The following is a 24,062-nucleotide window of genomic DNA, read 5'->3' as shown; positions in this document are numbered from 1 at the left end:
AATTTCGAGTCAGTGGATCTTATCTTGCTGGTCTTCATAGGGATGGGACCCACCGAGCAAGATCACTTGGCTCCCTGGCTTAAGCCCCTTTTTTTTCAGGGGAATGAGCAATTCTGTCTCTCTGGAGTTCAGGCACCACTAGGGTATGAGGGAAAAAAAATGCTGCAGTTAAAACGGCTGTCAGTATTATGCTGGAAACCTGGGGCGCTGGTGTTACAGGCACCGGAAGGATTCTCCTGGTCTGCAGGTTATGAAGACTATGGGAAAGGCATAGTATGTGAGCCAGAGTGTCTGGAAAAGTCCCTAATGGCTTCCCTTGGCTAGGAGAGGGAGGTTTCTGGTCCCTTGTTCTTCCAGGGTGAGGCAGTGCCACACCCTGCTTTGGTTTGCCCTCCTTGGGCTACGTCCACTGCCTAACCAGTTCCAATGAGATCAGTCTGGTACCTCAGTTGGCAATGTGGAGATCACTCATCTTCTGGCTTGCTGTCACTGTGAACTGCAGACTGGAGCTGCTCCTATTCAGCCATCTTGGTGGAAGTCTACATGGATGAATTATATAGTAGTGAAGTTTGAGATTTTGGTGTATCAGTACCTTAGTACTATATATTATACCCAGTACGTAGTTCTTTTTATCCCCACCCAGTTTCTGCATCTTTGTTGCAAAATACATTATTTTTTTTATGGCTGAGTAATATTCCATGGGATAAATATACCACATTTTCTTTATCCACTCATTGGTTGATGGGTACTTAGGTTGGTCCCATATCTTTTATTATTAATTGTCTGGCCAGTTTTAAAATAATAGATACTGATAAAATTTATCAGTTCCTTGGGAATTAAATTGTGAAGGGGAGAAGACAGAGCAGAGAAGTAACCTTTTGGTCTTTTGAGATATTGAATACATTTTTCTCAGTTTGCTAGCTACTTAACTAGCAAGTTAACCTAAACTGTCAAAGAGTAACTAAAGCAAATACGTCTAACTGGGACATAAGGAACATGAGATTTGTGTAATAAGAAGTAGGTTAACACTTTCTGGCTATTTTCCAAGACAGACTTTTATCAATACTGTTTCTACTTGACAATTTAATCTGTTAGTTACAAATACATATGAATAGTCTAGTTGGTACCAGGTTCAGAGAGGATAGAAAGTTAAGGACAAAGATTTGTCCTGTTAGGACCCTACCGTGAGGAAGGATTAAGAAGAGAAGCCCTCCATGCCCATACTCTGCAAGGGAGAACAGGGTAAGAGCCACAGGAGGGAACATAATCCTATGGGGACTCAGTAGCGATAGGTCAGAACAGGCTGGCTCCTGCAAAGCTTATTACTGAGCTCAGAAACAATGAGCATGGTCAGACAAGGCTGCAGCAAGTCAATTTTATGATGCCAGTTTAGTGAATATTAAACTCTTGATATAACCATTTCAACAATTTCTAGAATAGGTCTCTCACAAATAGATGTACAAAAGTTGAATTAGCATATCCAAAGCCATGTGGTTATGAGGCTAATTCCTTTTTACATAAATTTTTTATTACTTATCTGGGCACTTCCTGTGAGCCAGGCACTATGGGAGATTAAAAGAGCATTAAATGTGGTCCCTGCCACTATCTTATTGTCAGTCTCTGAGAAGATATTAAGTAAAGGCAATTATGTGCCCTCCTGTTTGGTCAAGGTACCCCTAGCACCTCACTCCTCCAACTACAATCTTTTTTTTTTTTTTTTTTTTTTCAGCTACTCAGGAGGCTGAGGCAGAGGAATTGCTTGAACCAAACTACAATCTTAATTTTTTTTTTTTTTGACATGGAGTCTCGCCCTGTCACCCAGGCTGGAGTGCAGTGGTGAAATCCTGGCTCACTGCAATCTCTACCTCCTGAGCTCAAGTGATTCTCCTGCCTCAGCCTCCTGAGTAGCTGGGACAACAGGTGTGTGCCACCATGCCAGGCTAATTTTTGTATTTTCATTAGAGACAGGGTTTCACCATGTTGGCCAGACTGGTCTGGCGCTCCTGACCTCAGGTGATCTGTCCGCCTCCATCTCTCAAAGCGTTGGGATTACAGGCATGAGCCACTGCACCTGGCCACACAGCTGCACTCTTTAGGCCCATCATTCCACTGAATTCCGAAGAATATAGCCTTTTCCTGAAGAAACTCCTTTCTTCAATGCTTCAGGCCAGTTGTGAGTCTCTAAGTAAGTGGACAGGATATCAAACACTGGCAGTAAACAGAAAACACAGAGGAAAAAAAGAACAGGTAAATACCCTGAAAGATATAGGCCTGTGAATGGATAGCATGTAACAGAAAGGAACACGGTAAAATGGGAACAGAAGGGCCTGTCATGGCCTGGGATGGGGAAAGAAGCCAGCCAAGATGCTCCTGAACTCCTGAACTGAACGCTGAAGATCAAACAGGAATTCACTGGTCAGTGAGAGGTTAAAAACAGGATATTCTAGGGCTGGGATGCAAGTATGAGCTACCACACCACCCCTACTTCTATTTCCTTTTTTTGGAGACAGTCTCACTGTTGTTCAGACTGGAGTGCAGTGGCACAATCTCAGCTCACTGCTACCTCTGCATCCCAGGTTCAAGCAATCCTCATGCATCAGCCTCTGGAGTAGCTGGGATTACAGGTGCGCACCATCAGGCCCGGCTGATTTTTGTATTTTAGTAGAGAGGAGGTTTCACCATGTTGGCCAGGCTGGTTTCAAACTCCTGACCTCAGGTGATCTGCCCACCTTGGCCTCCCAAAGTGCTGGGATTACAGGCATGAGCCACCACACCCAGCCAAGGGGACAATTTAAACTATCTTTAACGTAGTGACAAGGAAGAAAATAAAGAATACCTCGTAGTGGCCAGAATACATGTCACAAAGTGCATGCAATAAAGTCCACACACATTAGTCACAGAGGAGACTTGACTCAAACGCCACTTAAACACAGTGTAAAGCAGCAGCACCAGAACTCACCACACTGGATGTGGGCCGTGTAAGAATTACCTTGATTGATGGCTAATATCTCCGAATGATAGTTTTTCCCATTATGGTTTCTGACCATGTATTCCTGGATTGGCAAGCGTGCAGTCTTGACACAGTATTCCCGGGCCTTTTGAAATGTCACCTTCTGTAAATATACAGTTAAATAGTTTTCTTATAAAAGTTATACATGAGTATATTCTCATTGTAATACATACAGCATTAAAAATAAGTAGCTTGCCGGGCGCGGTGGCTCAAGCCTGTAATCCCAGCACTTTGGGAGGCCGAGATGGGTGGATCACGAGGTCAAGATATCGAGACCATCCTGGTCAACACGGTGAAACCCCGTCTCTACTAAAAATACAAAAAATTAGCTGGGCATAGTGGCGGGTGCCTGTAATCCCAGCTACTCAGGAGGCTGAGGCAGGAGAATTGCCTGAACCCAGGAGGCGGAGGTTGCGGTGAGCCGAGATCGCGCCATTGCACTCCAGCCTGGGCAACAAGAGCGAAACTCCGTCTTAAAAAAAAAAAAATAATAAAATAAGTAGCTTACTGTGGGATGGAAGAAACTGCAGATAATGAGCTGTCTCAAGAAAGAGCTTATGTGACATCTCACTTTTTGGGGGATCACTTATCCACAGTCCTCCACTCATTACCACTTAAAACCAAGAAGGAAATAAGCAAAAGAGGCATATCTGCGGCTACAGTAGGCATCAAAAGGCCCAAGCAGTCTAATCAATCGGAGCACATTCCAGGCCCTAATTAGGTAAGACCCAGTTCTCGAAGTCTGGAACTTCCAGCTCATTGCCAACGGGCAGCATCAAATTAATTAGAAAAAAGGTAGACAAGATTCAAGATAGGTACACCACTACCACAAGTGGCATTAAGGTGTGAGAACAGACAGCTCAACTAAAAGATGGGCCAGGTGCAGTGGCTCACTGCACTTTGAGGCTGAGGCCAGAGGATTGCTCGAGCCCAGGAGTTCAAGACCACCCTGGGCAACATAGAGAGACCCTGTCTCTACAAATAAAAAAGTTAATGGTGTGCCTGTAGTCCCAGCTACTCTGGAGACAGAGGTTGGATGATCACTTGAGCCTGGGACATACGTCAAGGCTGCAATGAGCCATGATTGCACCACTGCACTCTAGCCTGAGTGACAGAGTGAGACCCTGTCTCAAAAAAAAAAGGGGGGGGGGAGCTCTGAAAACTGCAAAAAGGAGTCATAACTCAAGAAGTCCATCAATTTGAGGCCATTTAGGGTCAGAATACAGAAACTGATGTCTCTTTATAAGATGTCCCTCAGTCATGAAGTCCCTCAGACTAAGTCATGACTCAGTCAAACTACATTTGCTGCCTTGTAAGAAGCACAGAAAAAATTTTCTACATAAAATTTCAGGATTAAAGAGAAAGTTTCAGATTACTGGGATAATCCGCACACAGAGGCTTGGAAGGGGTCTCAGTAGTGCTAACTATCTAACTCCAAACAATGTTTGTCTGTTCTCTAAGACTTCTCCAAGTGGCCATGTGGCCACTCAATGGACAGCTCCTGTGACAAGGAGTTCATGCATCCTGGGACAATCTACTGTAACTTTGATAGTACCAGCTGACAGGATAGTCTTTTTTGATCTTGAGACAAATTCTCTGTTTCCTCTGAGACTTCCACTCATTCATCCTAGTCTATTCCCCCAAGGCCAGATCATACAAGATGGCTCTTCCACAAGATGGCCATTCATTAACTTGAAGACAGTGGTCATGCCCCTAGGAATCCTCTGGTTTCCAGACTGTAGCCTCTGTTTTGTCAGCTCTTCTTTGACTATGACTTAGTTTCAAGTCCCCTCATCATTCAGCTAGAACTTGTTCTAGCTAGTCAATATCTTTTTGTTTACAGTCCCATAACTGGCCATCATTAATGTGGTCTAACCAGGTGGAATAGTGTGAAGCGGACCTAGTACCTTTTTGGTGCTGACACTGGATTACCTGCCTCTCACGTGAAACACAATTTTAAGAGAACTTCCAAAAATGTTTTAAGTGATACAACTCTGATGAGGACTTATTTGAAAGGATAAAACTCCTTTGCATAGGCCAGGTGCAGTGGCTCACATCTGTAATCCCAGCACTTTGGGAGGCTAAGGTGGGCAGATCACAAAGTCAGGAGTTTGAGACCAGCCTGGCCAATATGATGAAACCCCGTCTCTACTAAAAATACATAAATTAGCCGGGCATGCTGGTGGGTGCCTGTAGTCCCAGCTACTTGGGAGGCTGAGGCAGGATCACTTGAACCCAGGAGGTGGAGGTTGCAGTAAGCTGAGATCACGCCACTACACTCCAGCCTGAGTGACAGAGCAAGACTGCATCTCAAAAAAAAAAAAAAAAAAACCCTTTCTATACATGATATAGGATAGTTATTTTTTTTTTTTTTTTTCAAGTCTCATTCCTTCTAATCACTTCAAACTAGAGTGCAGAATTCAAAGTTAGAGTAGGATATTTGGGTGTTGCCCTAGAAGAGCTTACAATCTAGTTTCTGTTCTTTGCACAATAATTCATAATAAAATGGCTCTCCTTGAAGAAATGTTCTTAGCTTATTTCTGTGAAGAAGCCAAACTCCAATAACAAGCAAAAAGTTATAAACATCTCACAAATCTTCCAGTTGTTTCAGTTTAAATGTTGGTGGGCAGATAAAAGAACACAATGTGTTAAAACTAAACATCTATAAGTCATGCACTGCTCACTGACCCTCTGAACTTTACTACCTCAGAAAAGAGACGGTCAGCTAGGCACCATGGTTCATGCCTGCAATCTCAGCACTTTGGGAGGTTGAGGCAGGTGGGTCACTTGAGCCCAGGAGTTCAAGACCAGCGTGAGCAATATGGTGAAACCTCAACTCAACAAAAAATTAGCTGGGCGTTATGGCACCCACCTGTGCTCCCAGCTACTTGGGAAGCTGAAGTGGGGATATCATTTGAGCCTGGGAGGTTGAGGCTACAGTGAGCTGTGATTGTGCCAGTGCCCTCCAGCCAGGGCAGCAGATCAAGGACTTGTTTAAAACAAAGGGGGTTGGGGGGGGCTGTCAGCCCACTGCAGGAAAGACTAATAAACTTTTAATTAATTTATTGTATTTTTTTTAGAGACAGGGTCTCACTATGTCGCATCACCCAGGCTGGAGTGCAGTGGGGTGATCACAGTTCTCTGCAGCCTCTAACTCCTGGGTTCAAGCAGTCCTCCAGCCCCCCAGATTTTTCACTTGGAAATATTTCAAACCTAAGAAAAGTTAAAAATAATAATACAGTCAATACTCATTCCTGTAATCTAGAATCACCAGTTAATATTTTGCTTCTCTCTCTTGGTATATAAATATTTATTTTGGGCTGGGCATGGTGGTTCATGACTGTAATCTGTTTTTGGAGGCTGAGACAGAAGGATTGCCTGAGGCCTGAAGTTCAAAACCAGCCTGAGCAACATGGCAAGACTTCGTCTCTAACAAAAATACAAAAAAAAAAAAAAAATTAGCTGGCTGTGGTAGCATGAGCCTATAGTTCTAGGTACTCAGGGGGCTGAGGTGGGAGGACTGCTTCAGACCAGGAGTTCAAGACGGCAGCAGGCTATGATTGCACCACCTCACTCAGCCCGGATGACAGAGCAAGACCTTGCCGCAATAAAAAATAATTTGCCGAACCATTTGAAAGTAAGCTTCAAATACTTCTTCACTAAATACTTAAGCATGCATCTAAGAACAATGACATTCTCCTACCTTACCACATGTCATTTTCACCTCAAAGAAACTTTTAAATTATTCTGTAATTTCACTTAATACATAATCTATATTAAAATCTCCTCAACTCTCCCCAAACTGTCTTTTATAAAGCTTTCCTCTCAATACACAATTCAGTCAAGGCTCACATACTACATTTGGTTATAATGGTTTTTTAACCTTTTTTTCTTTTCCTGATTTTTTTGTAGAGATGGGTTCTCACTATGTTGCCCAGGCTGATCTCAAACTCCTGGCCTCAAGTGATCCCCCTTCCTTGGCCTCCCTAAGTGCTTCTCAAGCTCCTGGCCTCAAGTGATCTGCGTGCTTTGGCCTCCCTAAGTGCTGGGATTATAGGCATGAGCCACTGTGCCTGGCTGAACCTCTTCAATCTAAAACAGCCTCTTGCCTTAGTCCGGTTGTTTTGCAGAATATCCACATTCTGGATTTGTCTGTTTCCTCATGATTAAATTCAGTTTAAACATTTTCTGAGCCAGGTGAGTTGACTCACACCTATAATCCCAGCACTCTGGGAGGCCGAGGTGAGAGGATTGCTTGAGTCCAAAAGTTCCAGACCAACCTGGGGTACACAGTAAGACCCTGTCTCTACAAAAATTTTAAAAACTAGGCTGGACTCAGTGGCTCATACTTGTAATCCCAGCACTTTGAGAGGCTGAGGCAGAAGGATTGCTTGAGCCCAGGAGTTTCAGACCAGTCTAGGCAACATACTGAGACTCTGTTTCTACAAAAAAATTCTAAAACTAGGCCAGGCACAGTGACTCATGCCTGTAATCCCAGCACTTTGGGAGGCTGAGGTGGGTAGATTGCTTGAGTCCAGGAGTTCAAGACCAGCCTGAGAAACATGGTCAGACCCTGTCTCTACAAAAAATATAAAAATTAGCTGGGTGTGGTAGCACATACCTGTTATCCCACCTACCCAGGAGGCTGAGATGGGCGGTTCAAATGAGCCCGAGAAATTGAGGGTGTAGTGAGCCATGATCGTACCACTGCACTCCAGCCTGGGCAACAGAGTGAGACCACGTCTCAAAAAATATATATATATTAAATTAAAAACAGCTAGTCGGGTGGCATGGTCCTGTAGTCCCAACCACTCAGGAGGCTGAGGTGGTGGGAGGATTGCTTGAGCCCAGGAGTTCGAGGTTGCAGTGAGCCATGATCACTCCAGTGCACTCTGGCCTGGCCAACAGAGCAAGGCCCTGCTTCAAAAAAAGAAAAGAAAAAGAAAAAACTTTTTGGCAAGAATGCTTCACCTCAGGAGGCAGAGATTGTACCTCTATGAGTGATACTAAGTTTGATCAAGTTTGATTAAGATGGTGACCACTGGAATGCTTTACTCTTAATTGTAAATCTCTGCCTTTGTTATCTGTAGGGTGATACTTTGAGACCATGTAAATAGCCAGTTCCTCCACAACTTTTCTTTCAATTGTCTGAGTCAATAATTATATTAGGAGTGACAAAATGATGATTTTCTAATTCTATTATGCATTCCTCATTTATTAGCTCATGCTCTTCTGTAAGTACCCCCTACTCATTTTCTAGATGATCACTGTGGAGTCATGGAATATGAATGTTTTTTAAATAAATGCAATTAAATTAACCTAGCGTCTGTGTTAAATATATGTATAGCTCATACATGCAGGGATAGAACACATCTACATATATGTAAAATATACAAGCACACACATTTGCTTTGTGTTCATATAATGTCTCAAGAAGGATAGACAAGAAAACTTGACTCTCGGGAGGGGAACTGGGAGACAAAGTTAGGAAAGAGACTTATTTTTGACTACTCTTTTTTTCTATATATATTTCTTATCTATGTGATATGTTAATTAGTAAATATAAACAAAATTATCTTAATAAATACCTGTATAACAAACATATTTCAGAATTTCAGTGACACCCCAGTTATTCCTCTAAAACTCCAACAACAACAAAAAAAATCCAGACCATCCTAGGAGTTTTTGGTTTTGGAATAAGACTATTTCAGCAGAGAGGTCAACTCGAGAAGGAGCAAACTATCCTCTCAAAGAACAAACAGCTGGTAAGAATGTTGAGTCCACGCTCACTTGGTCAAGATCAGAGCTATCCTTGCAGAACTGAAGAGAGGAGAGAAGCTCAACCATGGCTATTTATATAATTACCAAACAGCGCCCAGTCCAGTTCCTGACTCTTGACTGTGCTGACATTGCTCATGAGGACAGAGGGAGCTTCACCAGCCAGAGGGCCAACCAGGTGGGAATGGCTCTTTCTTCCTGTCCCCTGAGGTTTTTTTTTTTTTTTTTTTGAGACGGAGTCTTGCTCTGTAGCCCAGGTTGGAGTGCAGTGGCGTGATCTTGGCTCACTGCAACCTCCTCTTCCTGGGTCCTGGTTCAAGGAATTCTGCCTCAGCCTCCTGAGTAGCTGGGATTACAGGCATGCAGTACTGTGCCCAGCTAATTTTTGTATTTTTAGTAGAGACAGGATTTCACCATGTTGACCAGGCTGGTCTTGAACTCCTGACCCTGTGATCTGCCCGCCTTGGCCTCCCAAAGTGCTGGGATTACTGGCATGAGCCACCGTGCCCAGCCTCCCATGCCCTGAGTTCTCAGACCCTCTAGGTGAGATTATGACAGGGCACATGCCTCTAAAAGTAAGCACTACTTTTGAAAACACAGATGTTGGGGCTGAAATGTATACTTACCTTCTGAATGCTTTCATCCACAAGTCCACCGAGGATGTAAACTTTGTTTAGATCAACATCTTCAAGAGCTAATGAAAAAAGGAAGGCCAGTGAGATAAAATCTGTTTTATAATTTCTAAATCCAAAGAAAGCAAAAGGAAAGAATTATTAACAATAACAGTAGAAATTCAGTAAATAGAAAACAAAAAAAACTTGCTCAATAAAACCAAAAGCTAATTTTCTAAAATGGCAAATAAAACAAACTGTAGCATATCTAATCAAATCAACATTAGATTCAGAAAGAAACAAAATTAAAACTGCAGAAGAATGTGAAATAATTAGATGAGAATACTATGATCAGCTGAATATGAATACATTTGAAAATTATGTGAAATGAATGATTTTCTTGAAAAAAATATGTCTAACATTGATCCAAGAAGGGCCAGTGGGGCAGCTGACCAAGGACACTGGGAAGAACTGGCAGGCAGCACACATGGTCCAGATGAGGATGGAAACCCTAAGTCTGTGCAGCTGAGAGCCATGGTAAGACACATCAAAGCATCCAGCGAGGCACCTGCCCATAAGAGGAGCACAGCTCATGTGCATTACTTTTTCTGTGTGTGGGGATGTCCTTGAGGGGCTTTAATAAATTCTGCCACAGAATTATGAAACACAGTGTTAGGAACAATGGGCTTTATGAATCCATGTATTCAAGTACATACCGTGTTCCGAGTCAGGAGTCAGGTACACAAGGGTTTCCAGAGGAAATAAACTAAAGCAGTCTTCTTCTGTTATGTCTAGCTGAAAAATACAAACAGTCCCATGTTAAAACAGCTCACAGCCAGGTGGGGTAGCTCATGCCTGTAATCCTAGCACTTTAGGAGGCCAAAGTGGGCAGATCACTTGAGCTCAGAAGTTTGAGACCAGCCTGGGCAACATGGTGAAACCCCGTCTCTACTAAAAATACAAAAAAATTAGCCAGGCATGGTGGCATGCACCTGTAGTCCCAGCTATAATACTTAAAAGGGTGAAGTGGGAGAATGGCTTGAGCCCAGGAGGAGGAGGTTGCAGAGAGCCAAGATTGTGTCACTGCACTCCAGCCTGTCTCAAAAAAATAAAATAAAAATAAAAAACCGCTCAAAATTCAACAACTAGTTACTGGGCTTAAAGTGTCTAACAGGCACGGCTCTAGGTGTGGATCAAGGAACTCCATACAGCTTCTTCTCAGAAAGTACCTAAGAGGGAAAGTAGACACAGACATTGAAATCTATGAAGTGAAGTAGTGATACAGGGTTCTGACAGCAGTATAGGGAGTATGCCCCAGAACTACAGATGAGGGAGCAACAACATCAGGGATGACCTTCTGGTGAAGGAAATGCTAGAACTGGGTTTCTGAAAGGAGAATTCTTTTTTTAAGACAGAGTCTGGCTATTACCCAGGCTGGAGTGCCATGGCACAGTCTAGGCTCACTGCAACCTCCGACTCTCAGGCTCCTGAGGCAGTTATCCTTGCAGAACTGAAGAGAGAAGTTCCTGAGTAACTGGGACTACAGGCGCATACCTCTGCACCCAGCTAATATTTGTATTTTTAATAGACATAGGGTTTCCCCATATTGCTTAGGCTAGTCTCGAACTCCTGAGCTCAAATAACTCACCTGCCTCAGCCTCCTAAAGTGTTAGGATTACAGGCGTGAGCCACCATGTCCGGCTGCAAAAGAGATTAATATTGACATATACTAAAGGAGAAGAATTCAAAGCTGAGGGAATCACCTAAAAAAGGCAGGAAAGTAAGGGAACTACGGGGGACTGTTCGGCTTATGAAAGGAATCATGAAAAAAAAAAGTACACAGAAGAAAGCTGGAAATAGCTGCACTACAAGAGAGACTGTTAAGACAGTAACAGCAAAACAGCTGGCTGTGCAGCCCCGCACAGTGCACCTTTCACATTCATCACTTCTGGGACCTTCCTGGAGAAGGCCACAAGTGCTCTATCTCAGCTACACAATGCAAACACACCGGGCATTTTCAGTGACATTTCTTAGAAACTGATCTGGATTCTGGCACATATATGTATCACTACATTTGAGATCCAGAGAGAGGTGAAAAGTACCTTAGTACTCCCTAAAACTTATCTTAAATTTCCATTACTTCTGAAAGGATTCCTACTCTTCCCCCAAAACTCATGGTTCCCCAATTGACCATTAATGGGAACAAGAAAGAAGTCATAGCATTTCCTAAAAATATTCCTGGAGTATACAGTCTAGCATAAAACATACAGGATACAAAATATAATCCTAGACACTGGTAATATTACTTTGCCAAATGCAGAAGGAGGATGAGAAAAAATTTTAAATGTAAAAACTAATGAGAGATTCTGAGTATTTTTTAGATTTCAATACTGAAACTATATCATTATATATATATATATATATATATATATATGAAAAAGTAAAAAAAAAAAAATTACTATAACTCCCTAATTACTTTTCAGATGACAATTCAAATACAATGTAAAAAGACTTACCAGGTAACTAGAAAATCCATCATTCATCCTCAAACACTCTTCATAAATGGGACTGTCTGTTGTGAATCCAGTGAGGCAGATCCAAAATGGCCTGTCAGCTTTTTTGTTTGAACCATACAACCTTCGAATCTGTCCAGCCAGTCTACTTAATTCCTTCAAAGAAATAAGAACAACTCAGGGCGAAAACATGCCAACTCACTCTAAATTAGTTATCAACAAATTGCTACGATAAGTTCACTGAATGCTCCTCCAGAAAACCCCGGGAACTAGGAGTACATGTGTGTGTGTGGTACACGCTATGGCATCACACCTAACAGACAAAAGATAATGATACTAGTCCAGAAACAGTGAGGCAGTAGAAAACTGAGAATCTACCCTCCTGCTGGCCCTGTTAAATGTTTAATATATGAAATTCTTATTTTAGCTTTAATCTAAAATCTTATGGTGTAATACTATTTAAGATATTAAGGAGGTTTGATTAATATACAGAAGTTTTTATAGAACATCAGATAAATTTGGTACCTTCTTCCTAACTTCAGGCAGTACAATAGGGTTAGAAGTTTTAACTTTCTACCCTGAATCATAAACAATGCTCTTATATAAAAAGAGCAATTTAGCTCGATTTGTCAGGTAGGAGAAAAAGACTCTGGGTTTGATTTAGTCTGCTGTCTTAAACAGTATGGATTTTTTTTTTTTTAAGACAGGGTCTGGCTCTGTTACCCAGGCTCAAGTGCAGTGGTACAATCATAACTCGCTGCAGCCTCAAATTCCTGGGCTCAAGTGATCGTCCTACCTCAGCCTCCTGAATAGCTGCGACTACAGGTACAGGCCAGCATGCCTAGCTAATTTGTAATTTTTCAGAGACAGGGTCTTGCTATGTTGCCTAGGCTAGTCTCAAAACTCCTGGCCTCAAGTGATCCTCTTGCCTTGGCCTCCCAAGGTGCTGGGATTATAGGCAGGAGCCACTGTGCCCAGCATAATAGTAGGGAATTCTTGGTTAACATTTTCAGAGGGCTAGAGTTAAAGGTTTCAGGTAAGAACCTCAGATCTACAGTTTTCCTAACTTCTCTGAAAAATATGTAAACACTAGCACATACAATAGATGTCTGAAAAGAGAGTTTAAAATTTACATACTGTGATATAAAGCCTAAAATCAAGGCCCAATATTATGCTCTGCCTTGACATCTGTTGAAACTGGGAATACTTCAGATAGCCTAATAGTTCCCTTCCCAATTCTGCTCCCATAGATAAGGTCTCCGGGCTTCAAGAAACCCTTTTTATCAAAGGTCCAAGGCATAGTCTCTGTTTATCCCTAAGCAGTGAGTTTTGGTTCCCTGCCAGCCCATGGAATTCTCCAAACAAGTGAATCACATCCTCCTATAGTAACAAGGGGACACCTCACCTCCTGGATACTACAAAGCCCACCTCGGACAACCCTTTGTTGTTCATTCTATTCTTGATTTACAATCTCTATGAGGCCCTGTATGGTGCACAGTATCTTCCTCCCCTGGGTTGTAAGTTTATGAGATGAATGAGCTGCTATTGACTCTCATCTGTCCAGTGTCAGATGTCATGCATTCTGCCACTCCCAGAACTCTAGTGTGGGAATCCTTCCCTCATCAATGGGGTGAATGAGCATCAATTAAAACACAGACATTGAGGTCAGGCACAGTGGCTCACACCTGTAATTCCAGCACTTTGGGAGGCCAAGGTGGGCAGATCACCTGAGCTCAGGAGTTTAAAGATCAGCCTGGCCAACGTGGCAAAACCCCATCACTACTAAAAATACAAAAAAAAAAAATTAGCAGAGTGTGGCAGCAGGTGCCTGTAATCCCAGCTGCTTGGGAAGCTGAGGCAGAGAATCACTTGAACCCGGGAGGCGGAGCTTGCAGTGAGCTGAGACAGTGAGCTGCCACTGAACTCCAGCCTGGGTGACAAGATCAAGACTCCATCGCAAAAGCAAAAACAAAAAACATATACAATGCAAGAAGTTCTTCTACCAGGCAATCTTCCCACAACATGCTATCAAGCAAATATTCCTCTTCCCAAAGGTTTAGTGTCTGGAAAACTGAACGTGAAAGGTTGCATCCAAACTGAGGGCACTGTGAACAGAGAGGCAAAGATGCTGGGCTTAAAACAGAAGACAAGGTAAACATTTTCAAACTAAACCAAGCTATGTACATTCTCTTCCAGGTTCTTTACGACAGCCACCCTGGAACTTAGTAACCCAGTGTAGAAAATCAAACACTTTGCTAATTTACTGAGGAATCCCAGAAGCCAGTGTTGGCCATGTTCTTCGTGAAAGCTGCACCCTTCTGGACCTCCCTCATGAGAGCAAAAATTCCAGGCTCAGTGGATGTTCTACCTTCTTTGACATGTGGTGGCTCATACTCAAATCGATACATAGTCTTGGTCCTGAGTGTTTGGCTTCCAAAAGTTTTTCTTTGGTTAAAGCTCTCAGGAAACGTTTGCTGTGCTGAGGACAGATGCCTAAAGCAGAAATATCAGAAAGAAATAAAAGTGGAAAACCAGAGGAATAATATTCTGTAAGAAACAAATCTCCCTAGCCAGGTGAGGTTTTTTGTTTTTGTTTTCATATAAAGAGAAACTTGATACTGGTGTAAGATACTCATTCATTAGATTTACACAAAGCAGATTCGTGAGGAATATGGGCTTTGGAGCACACTGCAGGGTTTAAATCCAAGTTCAGTTTGTTCATTGATTAGCTGAATTATCTTGGGCATAATTATGTTACTTAATTTCTCTAAGCGTCAGTCACTTCACCTACAAAATGGGAATAACAGTTCGTCTCCGTTGAAGTAATCCATGTAAAATTCTTAAAACTGAACCTAGCACATAGCACTGAATAAATATTAGCTGTTGCTGGCATCATTCCTTCTATTCTGAGCTTATAAACACATATGTTAATTAGACAGCTTATATTTGAAAAGCAGCCTTAAATTTTGCTTTCTTTGATGCTTTGATTCCCAAGAAAATAGGACAGTGGGTCCTACATCCCAGATGTTTCTTTTACTTAAACAAAATGCCTACTCTCCTTGGAACATGCAGACATGTTTGCTAAAAAATAAATATGATTATGGTAGCAGTCTCATTTATTGTCACCTGGATTTTCTGCACGATTGGCTTTTCTTCGTTCTTTTTCTTGCTTTCTTTTGCTCTTCTTTGCTGCAACTATCTTTTCCCAGTGTCTCTGTTTTCTCTGTACATTTTTCTTATCCAGAAAACAAAATTGTTTGAGAATTTCGTAAGCTCCAAAAAGGAAAACGAACATTAGACACAGTTACTGATTTTTCTCATTTATATATAAAGTTTGGAGACAAAAAGGAAATTACTCGTAAAAACAAACCTAGACTGGATTGTGTTTAGAGAAAACAGAGCCCCAGAAAAAGAGATGTGACCTGCTCAAGGTCACAGAAAATTCATTAGTGATAGGGTTTAGATTTCCTGACACTTCAGAGGTATATAAAAAATTCCTTTTGAACTTTACTTTTCCTATGACTCAAATGAAACTAAAACATTAAACCAGTTGGCAGAAAGTTAATTCATCACTTAAAATACACAAAACTCATTCCCAGTCTCTCTTTTCATTACCAGTACCCACCCTTAAAACAGGGGTTTCTGAGACATTCCATCATGCAAGGCCTATGGCCAGAATGCACTCACCGAGCACCATGCTGTCCTGCCTGCAGCCAGGGTCTCTCCCTCCTGGCACTCGCCTTCTGCATCAATCTGCAGAAGGTGGAAGCCTTCAGGAAGTCCATCTTCACCTGTCTCCTCTAGGATGCCGTCTTGTCCCTGCTGCACAGGTGACTCTGCTTTCTGAGTACTCCCTTCCAATTTCCAGTCCATGTGCTTAGTCCTCTGGCCCTTCAACCAGACTGGAAAAAGGCACAATTATGTGAGCTCTTCCATTATTTCACCAACATAGGTATCTCCCTACATCCAAATGACAAAGTGTTATTGTGTTCCTGAAAGATCAGAAGTGTGTAACATACCCAGATTTACTGAACTGAGAAAAGCATGTGTCTTCCAGAGAAATGATTCAGCAGAGAAACAGTTCAGTATTAAGGAAGCCAAATACACTTTTTGTTTTTTTGAGACAGAGTTTCACTCTTGTTGCCTAGGCTGGAGTATAATGGCATGATTTCAGCTCACTGCAACCTCCACCTCCCAGGTTCAAGTGATTCTCCTGCCCCAGCCTCCTGAGTAGCTGGGATTACAGGCATCTGCCACTACGCCCAGTTAATTTTTGTATTTTTAGCAGAGAAGGGTTTCACCATGTTAGCCAGGCTGGTCTCAAACTCACTCCTGACCTCAAGTGATCTGCCAGCCTCGGCCTCCCAAAGCGCTGGGATTACAAGCATGAGCCACCACACCCAGCCCTAGATACGCTTCTTAGAGCACATGCACAACACCTGACATCTCCAAGCAATCAATGATCATCCATTGCTGCAGTGACACAGAAAATCAAGTTCTTTATTTGTGTACTTTAAAATGCATTATATGATTTGAGGGTAGGACGGAGATTGCAAAAGCCACTTCACTCCCCCATTATGTTTCAACGAATTTATTTTCAAAATGGTTCCTTTAGCAAGTATTTACTGAACACCTACTATAAGTAAGGTACTGTACTAGAGGCTTCCTGGGAGGATGAAGCTAAATATATGGTAGAGTGATATGAAACCAAAAATTCTTTTAGGTTGTGGGTATGTATCAAAATTAGTTTTTTTAAACTATGTGTTCCCTCCAACTCAGTTGAGTATCACTGCAGCAGAAAGCCACAGTCACCACTGAAAATGTTTAATATTCCTCAGAAGTGCTGAGGTTGAAAACTATGGACAAGCACTGTTCCAGAACACTTAACAGATGATGTCCTAATTTCAAAGTGAGGTTCAAAATCTGAGAAAGTTGCCAGTCAGAAATGCTTTAGTCAGTGGTCAAGTACTGTAGACCAAGAGCGGTGTGACCATCACCTATGGCTGGTCCTCTGAGTCTAGTCACACAACCACTATTTTATTAAAACTGTATCTTAAAAAGTGTAAGTCTATGTAGTATGAGTCATGTATATGGCAAAAAGGCATATTTATAATGAAAAGTAATGATCCACACTCCTCTCCCTTCCACCTCTAGTGGCAACCCTTGTTAACCAATTGTTTTTCATTCTTTTGGTAATTAACTCCTTAACCTGAAATATATGCTTACATCATTTCATGATTCATCAGCTTTGAATGTATTGACTCCCTATGAAACATAAGAATTCAAATTGCTAAAGTCAATCCTTATTGTTATTACTATTTTTGAGACAGGGTCTGTTACCCAAGCTGGAGTGCAGTGGCACAATCATGGTTCACTACAGCCTCATTCTGCCAGGCTCAAACAATCCTCCCGCCTCAGACTCCCATATAGCTAGGACTATAGGCATGCATCACCATGCCTGGCTAATTTTTAAATTTTCTGTAGAGACGGTGGTCTCCATTTGTTGCCTAGGCTGGTCTCCAACTCCTGGGCTTCCACCTCAGCCTCCCAAACTGCTGGTATTATAGGCATGAATCACTGCACCCAACCAACCCCTACTATTTTATTTACTTTGAGATGGAGTCCCACTTTGTCACCCAGGCTGGGGGGCAGTGGTGCAATCTCAGCTCACTGCAACCTCTGCCTCCCAGGTTCAAGCGATTCTCCTGCCGCTGCCTCCTGTGAAGCTGGGATTACAGGTGTGTGCCAACATACCTGGCTGATTTTTGTATTTTTAGTAGAGTTGGAGTTTCACCATGTTGGCCAGGCTGGTCTCAAATTCCTGTCCTCAGATGATCTGTCCACCTCGGCCTCCCAAAGTGCTGAGATTACAGGTGTGAGCCACTGTGCTCAGCCCATTATTTTTAATTCTTTATTAGTTACCTTGATCTTGAAATTTTTTGAGATCAAGTTATCTTGATCTTTAAATTTGTTTGGCAAAGATTTTAAGGGTACAGTTTAATGAATTTGTGTGTATGGTAAAATACGCTAGCTCAATGAGCTTTAACAAATGTATAGGGCCTGTGTTACTGACAATCCCATCAAGAAATGGAACCTTTCCATCACCCCAGAAAAGTTTTTTTGTTTGCCGTATTTTTTTGTTTTTGAAACCCTGTCTGTGCCTAGGCTGGAGTGCAGTAACTCAATCTCAGGTCACTGCAACCTCCGCCTCCTGGGTTCAAGTGATTCACCTGCCACAGCCTCTTAAGTTGCTGGGACTACAGGCACGTACCACCATGCCCAGCTAATTTTTTGTATTTTTAGTAGAAATGGAGTTTTGCTATGTTGTCCAGGCTGGTCTCGAACTCATGACGTCAAGTGATCTGCCCGCTTCAGCCTCCCAAAGTGCTGGGATTACAGGCATGACCCACCATGCCTGGCCTCACCCCAGAAAGTTTAACTTTTTTCTCCATTTTCCGTATCAGTCTTCATCCCATTCCCACAACTTGCCAAAGGCAACCACTGTTCTATTTACTATAACCATAGATTAGCTATATCTATTATGCAACTTCATATAAATAGATGCAAACAGTATGTACTCTTTAGCACTTGACTTTTTTCCCCTCAAAATATTTGAGACTTAATACATGTTGCTGCATGTATCAGTAGTTTCTCTTTATTGCTGAGTAGCATTCCATTGTATGAATATATCACAATTCTGTTCATGGGTTGAGATTTTTACAGCTTAGGAAATAAATCTGCTACAAACATTCTAATACATGTGTTTCTGTGGACATATGTTTTCACACCCATTGACTAAGTTTTAAGAGTAGAATTGCCAGGTCATAGGATAGGTGTGTATTTAACTCATAAGAAACTGCCATCCATTGCCCAAAGTATTACACCATTTTACACTGCCTGTCAGCAATGTATGAGCATTCCAAATGTTCCACAGCATCACCAACATCTGGGGACCCCTACTCAGATTTCTGGAGCTCCTTTGCTACACAGCTCCCTCCTTGCCAGTACCCTGCTCCACAAATTCCAGCCATCTCAGCAGCCCTAAATTCAACTGTTTCTTCCACACAGTGACACCAATGCACTCTGTATGGACTCTGTGTCACTATGCACCCTCAGGCAGAAGGCTGGGGTGACTGTGGGGCTTAGCTTGTGAGTTGCTTTTCCCTCAAGGATTAGTCTTGTAATCCTCGTAATCCCTGACTATGGCCCAATACCTGAAAACAATTTCTTCATATACTTTGTCTGGTTTTATAGTCTATTGTAGGAGGATAAGTCCAATACCCATTCCTTCTGTCATGACAATTACCAGAAGTCTTCATTGCTTTTAAGAATATTTTAAACTTCTATTTCTTGTTCAAGTTACATAGTATTTTTTACTCCCCAGTATCTTTATGCTGTGAACATAAACGCCCTTATATTTCTATCTCTGTTCCTCCTTTAATTTTCCAACTGAGCCTTGAATTTTATGTGGTCAAGGTAGGTTTTACATTTTGTTCTGTCATCATAAATAAGTGGCATAGACAAAGGTCTACCTCCGTGGTATTTTCTAAAATTTGTAAACCATTTTGTAAACTGATTATTATTTTCTGAGGCAGGGTCTCACTCTGTTGCCCAGGCTGGGGTGCAGTGATGCCATCATTACTCTCTGCAGCCTTGACCTCCTATGCTCAGGTGATCCTCTTGCCTCACCCTCATGAGTAGCTGGGACTACAGGTGTGCACTACCATGCCCAGCTAACCTTTGTGTTCTTAATGGAGACATGGTTTCGCCATGTTATCCAAGCTGGTCTGGAATTCAGACAAGCCAGGCAATCCACCTGCCTCAGCCTCCCAAAGTGCTGGGATTACAGGTGTGAGCCACTGCACCTGGCTGTAAACTGCATTTATATTATAACTCCATAAATGTCATTCACTGTAGAGATGGCTAGTGTCCTAGAATTATATTTTCTTTTTCAGTCTGACACCTGTGCTTGGAAAATATTTCTAGTGTTGAGTTCATATTGCCTTTTTCTTGAACTCCATCAAATGCTCACAATTGGGCCAAATTTCAGTTTTCAGTTTAGACACAACTTAAATAGGTTTAAGTGGAAAAAATAGCAATCTTAGAATTCAGACACATTTCCCATCTTGCCACTTGTGAGTGATGGGACAATAGATAGAAGATTTAAGTCTTTCCCATAAAGTATCTCCACTAAACAGGATAAAACCACCTCACAGGATTGTTGCAAGGATTAGATACCTTTCATTTACTGATATAAAACAAGTATTCATGAAGTACTTGCCGTTGTTAACTACTATTCAAAACCCCTTCAGTGTTGTTCTTATAGTTGTTCTTAAAAGGTAAATCTTCTCAGCAGTTTTGGTTATTCATCACACATCATGTGAACACGTGACTACCAGATATATTCCTGAAAATGACCAAGTAAATTACCTTCTAGATTTTTAAAATTAAAGATTTGAAATTTGTGTCCATTTGTCTGTCTAGGCTAAAGTTTATTTCTGCTTAGAAATCCTTTAAAACCCAGTACAAATTAATTTTTAAGTGTATTTACATATAGACTCTATCAAAAAGAATTAGTGGCATGTATAAAATTTCATAATGTATATAATATTTCCAGAGAAATGAGGAAAATACTAAGTTGGTTGGACACAGAAGCTCATGCCTGTAATCCCAGCACTTTGGGAGGCTGAGGCGGGAGGATCACATGACCCTATGGGTTCAAGACCAACCTGGGGACCAAAGTACGATCCATCTCTACAAAAAATAATTAGATGGGCATGGTGACACACACCTGTAGTCCCAGCTACTTGGGAGGCTGAAGCCAGAACATCACTGAGCCTAGGAAATTGAGGCTGCATCAACTATGATTGCACCACTGCACTCCAACCTGGGTGACAGAGCAAACTCTGTTTCAAAAACAAAACAAAAAATCCAAACTATCCTTAAACACTTCAGAAGCACTCCACATGAGTGAACAGTGAAGCTGACTATAAATATCTTTTTTTTTTTTTTTTTAAATAAAGATAGGTCGTGTTATGTTGTCCAAGCCAGTATCAAACTCCTGGTCTCAGGCCATCCTCCCACCTCAGCTTCCCAGTCACTGGGTAGAGGTGTGAACCACTGCACTGGCATGCACAAATATATATATATATATATATATATATATATATATATATATATATTTTTTTTTTTTTTGAGATAGATCTTACTCTGTCACCCAGGCTGAAGTGCAGTGGTGTGATCTCGACTCACTGCAACCTCCGCCACCCAGGTTCAAGCAATTCTCATGCCTCAGCCTTCTGAGTAGCTGGGACTACAGGCACGCACCACCACACTGGGCTAATTTTTTGGTATTGTTAGTAGAGACCGGGTCTCACCAAGTTGGCCAAGCTGGTCTCGAACTCCTGACCTCAAGAGATCTGCCCACATCAGCCTTCTAAAGTGCTGGGATAATAGGCGCGAGGCACCTCGCCTGGCCCATAAATATATTTTTTAACAACAGATATCTAGACCCCTGTTACGACAGTTCTTTTAGATCAGACTTTGCTATACCAACCATCAGAGTCACCTGCAGTTTTCTGCATATAGGCATTCAGAGAAGAATAAATGAAAGCATTAAGATAAATTAATCTATAACTGACAACTTCATTTTATTAGAGTGAGAAAAAAAACACCACCAATTACTAAATGCTAGTTTGTTAACAGCCATGTGATCTCTTCCTCCTTTAAACTTCACAGCATTTTGTATTTTACTCGTGTTGACCATTCATTTAATTAATAAACATTCCACTGAGCTCCTCCTGTATGCCACGCTTGTGAGGGAATAACTGGGAGGCGGTGGACATAAAGCTCTCTTTGGAGGTAGCCTGGCTGAGGAGGAGAAAAGAGATCTAAGATAGGAGATCCTAGGAGCTACAGACTTCCACTGCTGTTGTTTTTAAAAACTGGAAAGTCTGTGCTGGTATTTTCTCTCCCATCAAACTGATTTCCTTTGTAGGAGGGCTTATACCTACATTTATCTAAACACTGAAGAGTTCACAGAATAGAACCTTGAAAACAGCAGTGTTTATGTTCGTTGAATTGAACTGAATTTTACTGCCACCACTCCCACTCCCTTCCTTTCTTCTCCCCTCCTCTTACCTCGTGCTTCTCCAAATCTGTATAGTCCCTGAGAATGTTTTTTAGACCAGGAAACTGGGATTCAATAATCTTGAAAATCAAATAAAAATAACTCCAACTACTACCAGAAAAGTAATATAATAAGCTAACACTCCTGAAGGCGGGGCCCACCTTTTTTGTATCTCTAGTGACCGGCATAAGACTTGGCACAGAGCGGAAGCTCAGTAAATGCTGATTAGGTGCTTTCCACCTAGGGATCCTCAGAAAGCAAAGGTGAAGTTGGACATCACAGAAGCAGAGATCTGCTCAATATGTGTAGGACATTATCTATGCCCAGACTTAGCATTTCATTTTTTTTTTTTTTTTTGACACAGGAATTACCATTTTAACCATTTGTAAATGTGCAGTTAAAAACACATGAAGGCACTTTCCGAGGCCGAGGCGGGCGGATCGCAAGGTCAGGAGTTCAAGACCAGCCTAAACAACGTGGTGAAACCCTGTCTCTACTAAAAATACAAAAATTAGCTGGGCATGGTGGTGCATTCCTGTAATCCCAGCTACTCGGGAGGCTGAGGCAGGAGAATTGCTTGAAGCGGGACCCAGGAGGTGGAGGTTGCAGTGAGCCAAGGTCGCGCCACTGCACTCCAGCCTAGGCTACAGAGCAAGACTCCATCTCAAAACAGAACAAAACAAAAAAACACATGAAGGGCATCCACACTGTTTGCCACCATCACCACCGTCTATCTCCGGAGCTTGTTCATCTTCCTAAAGTGAATCTCTGCGACCTTTATATATAACTCTCCGTTCCCCAATCCTGGCAGCACCTTTCTATTTCCCATCTGTATGAATCTGACCACTGCCCTGGTTTGAATGTTTGTCCCCCTCTCACATTCAGGTCGAAACTTAATTGCCATAGTAACAGTATTGAGAAGTGAGATTTCATTTATTTTATTTCTCATTTCTTCATTCAAAATCTTTTCTGAGCCTCCATTATGGGTCCGGTGCTGAGTATTGGGACTGTTCATTACCTTCATCCAACAAAGTTACTAAGCACCTAATAGTACATCCTGGGGACTTGGGAATGACATTTATTCTGTTTTCATGGAGCTCCAATTATCTGACCCAGCCTTGCATGACAGCTGGTCTGTTTCCCCATTAGATTATAAACCCAGGGAAGAATTCACCTGTACACCCTTAATACCGAGCCTATGAGCATCCTAAGTGTTTGATAATCAGGCTCTTCTGCTTAGAACCCTGCCGTTCTCCACTCTCCGTTTCACTTAGGGTAAATAGCCCAAATCCATACAATGACCTAAGCAGATCATTAAGGTCTACCTTTTAGTTTCCTCTGGACTCTGGTCTGTTTGCTGTTCCTCAAACACACCGAAGACTTTCCCCCTTGAGGGCCTTTGCATTCACCGTTCTGTTTACCCTCAATGCTCTTCTTCCCTTAGATACTTAGACTACCTTCCTCCCCTCATTCAGATGTGTACTGTCCAACATAACCTATTTTGCTTATTTTTTGTCGGAACCTTCTTCATTCCTACAATGTAGGTAAGTGTTGTTTGCTTATAGATGTTCAATAAATACTTGCCGAGTTCATAAATCCTCCACTCCGCACTCCCACCCTAGGTTGGCAGAAGCTTCAGACCTTTGCCAGCCCAAGTGCCACCGGATGGGCACCTAGGCTGCGGCTAAATAATGGGACATCGACTCCAGCCTGAGAGCACCCCGCGTGCGGGTCTCTCCCGGCCCACAGGCTGCGCTTGCGAGTGGAGGCAGGAAGGGAAAGCACCAGGAAGGTGGACTACCACAGGCCCCATGACTGCTAAATGCTGCTTTCCCAGCGTCCGCTCCGCCCTCGAGGGAAGGAGCTGTCCCAGGCCGGACCCCGCAGTCCCCTGCCCGCTCCCGAAACCAGCCGACGGCGTACCTGATCCCTTCACCCCACGCAGCTACGGCGGCGCGCGTCGGATTCCGCCTCCGGTCTCGCTTCCGCTTCCTAACCCCGCTCCGAATGGCATCCTGGGA

The 24,062-nt window shown here is 42.3% G+C and overlaps 2 protein-coding genes across 7 annotated transcripts in view; one reads left to right on the top strand and one right to left on the bottom strand.

Moving 5' to 3' along the window:
• The window catches only part of EXOSC3 (exosome component 3), a 20,337-nt gene extending 11,677 nt beyond the window's left edge, over window positions 1-8,660 (top strand). Inside the window, exon 5 of one of the 3 annotated variants that reach the window (XM_032240115.1) lies at window positions 8,621-8,660. The gene's annotated coding sequence lies outside the window, so the exon portion shown is untranslated. The other 2 variants (XM_032240116.1, XM_032240114.1) reach the window with 2 other exon arrangements.
• Window positions 1,781-24,062, bottom strand: TRMT10B (tRNA methyltransferase 10B). Of its 4 annotated transcripts, none has more exons than XM_032240108.1 (9): window positions 23,965-24,062; window positions 15,600-15,814; window positions 15,039-15,147; window positions 14,281-14,405; window positions 11,916-12,068; window positions 10,116-10,194; window positions 9,415-9,482; window positions 2,990-3,113; window positions 1,781-2,208 (listed from the first exon to the last, which is right to left on the bottom strand). In XM_032240108.1, the coding sequence occupies exons 2-9, from the start codon at window positions 15,783-15,785 to the stop codon at window positions 2,102-2,104; spliced, it is 951 nt and encodes a 316-aa protein (XP_032095999.1). In that variant the 5' UTR covers window positions 15,786-15,814; window positions 23,965-24,062; the 3' UTR covers window positions 1,781-2,101. The 4 variants fall into 4 exon arrangements, with proteins under 4 accessions (XP_032095999.1, XP_032096000.1, XP_032096001.1 ...); XM_032240109.1 differs by lacking the exon at window positions 23,965-24,062 and adding an exon at window positions 22,053-22,477 and having other exon boundaries at window positions 1,799-2,208; XM_032240110.1 differs by lacking the exon at window positions 23,965-24,062 and having other exon boundaries at window positions 1,799-2,208; window positions 15,039-15,185; window positions 15,600-15,739.

The sequence above is a fragment of the Sapajus apella genome, unplaced genomic scaffold (genome assembly GCF_009761245.1).
Source record: "Sapajus apella isolate SASKATOON/1434 unplaced genomic scaffold, GSC_monkey_1.0 scaffold46, whole genome shotgun sequence".
Classification (NCBI taxonomy): domain Eukaryota; kingdom Metazoa; phylum Chordata; class Mammalia; order Primates; family Cebidae; genus Sapajus; species Sapajus apella.
The sequence above is the reverse complement of the archived record's forward strand: the minus strand, read 5'-3'. Positions and strand labels throughout refer to the sequence as shown.

Coding starts and splice junctions, on each gene's coding strand:
- TRMT10B (XM_032240108.1), bottom strand. CDS start 15,785: ATGGACTGGAAATTGGAAGGGAGTACTCAGAAAGCAGAGTCACCTGTG. Junction 14,406..15,038: donor CAATCGTGCAGAAAATCCAG/GTGACAATAAAT, acceptor TTTCTGCTTTAG/GCATCTGTCCTCAGCACAGC. Junction 12,069..14,280: donor GCCACCACATGTCAAAGAAG/GTAGAACATCCA, acceptor ATTTCTTTGAAG/GAATTAAGTAGACTGGCTGG.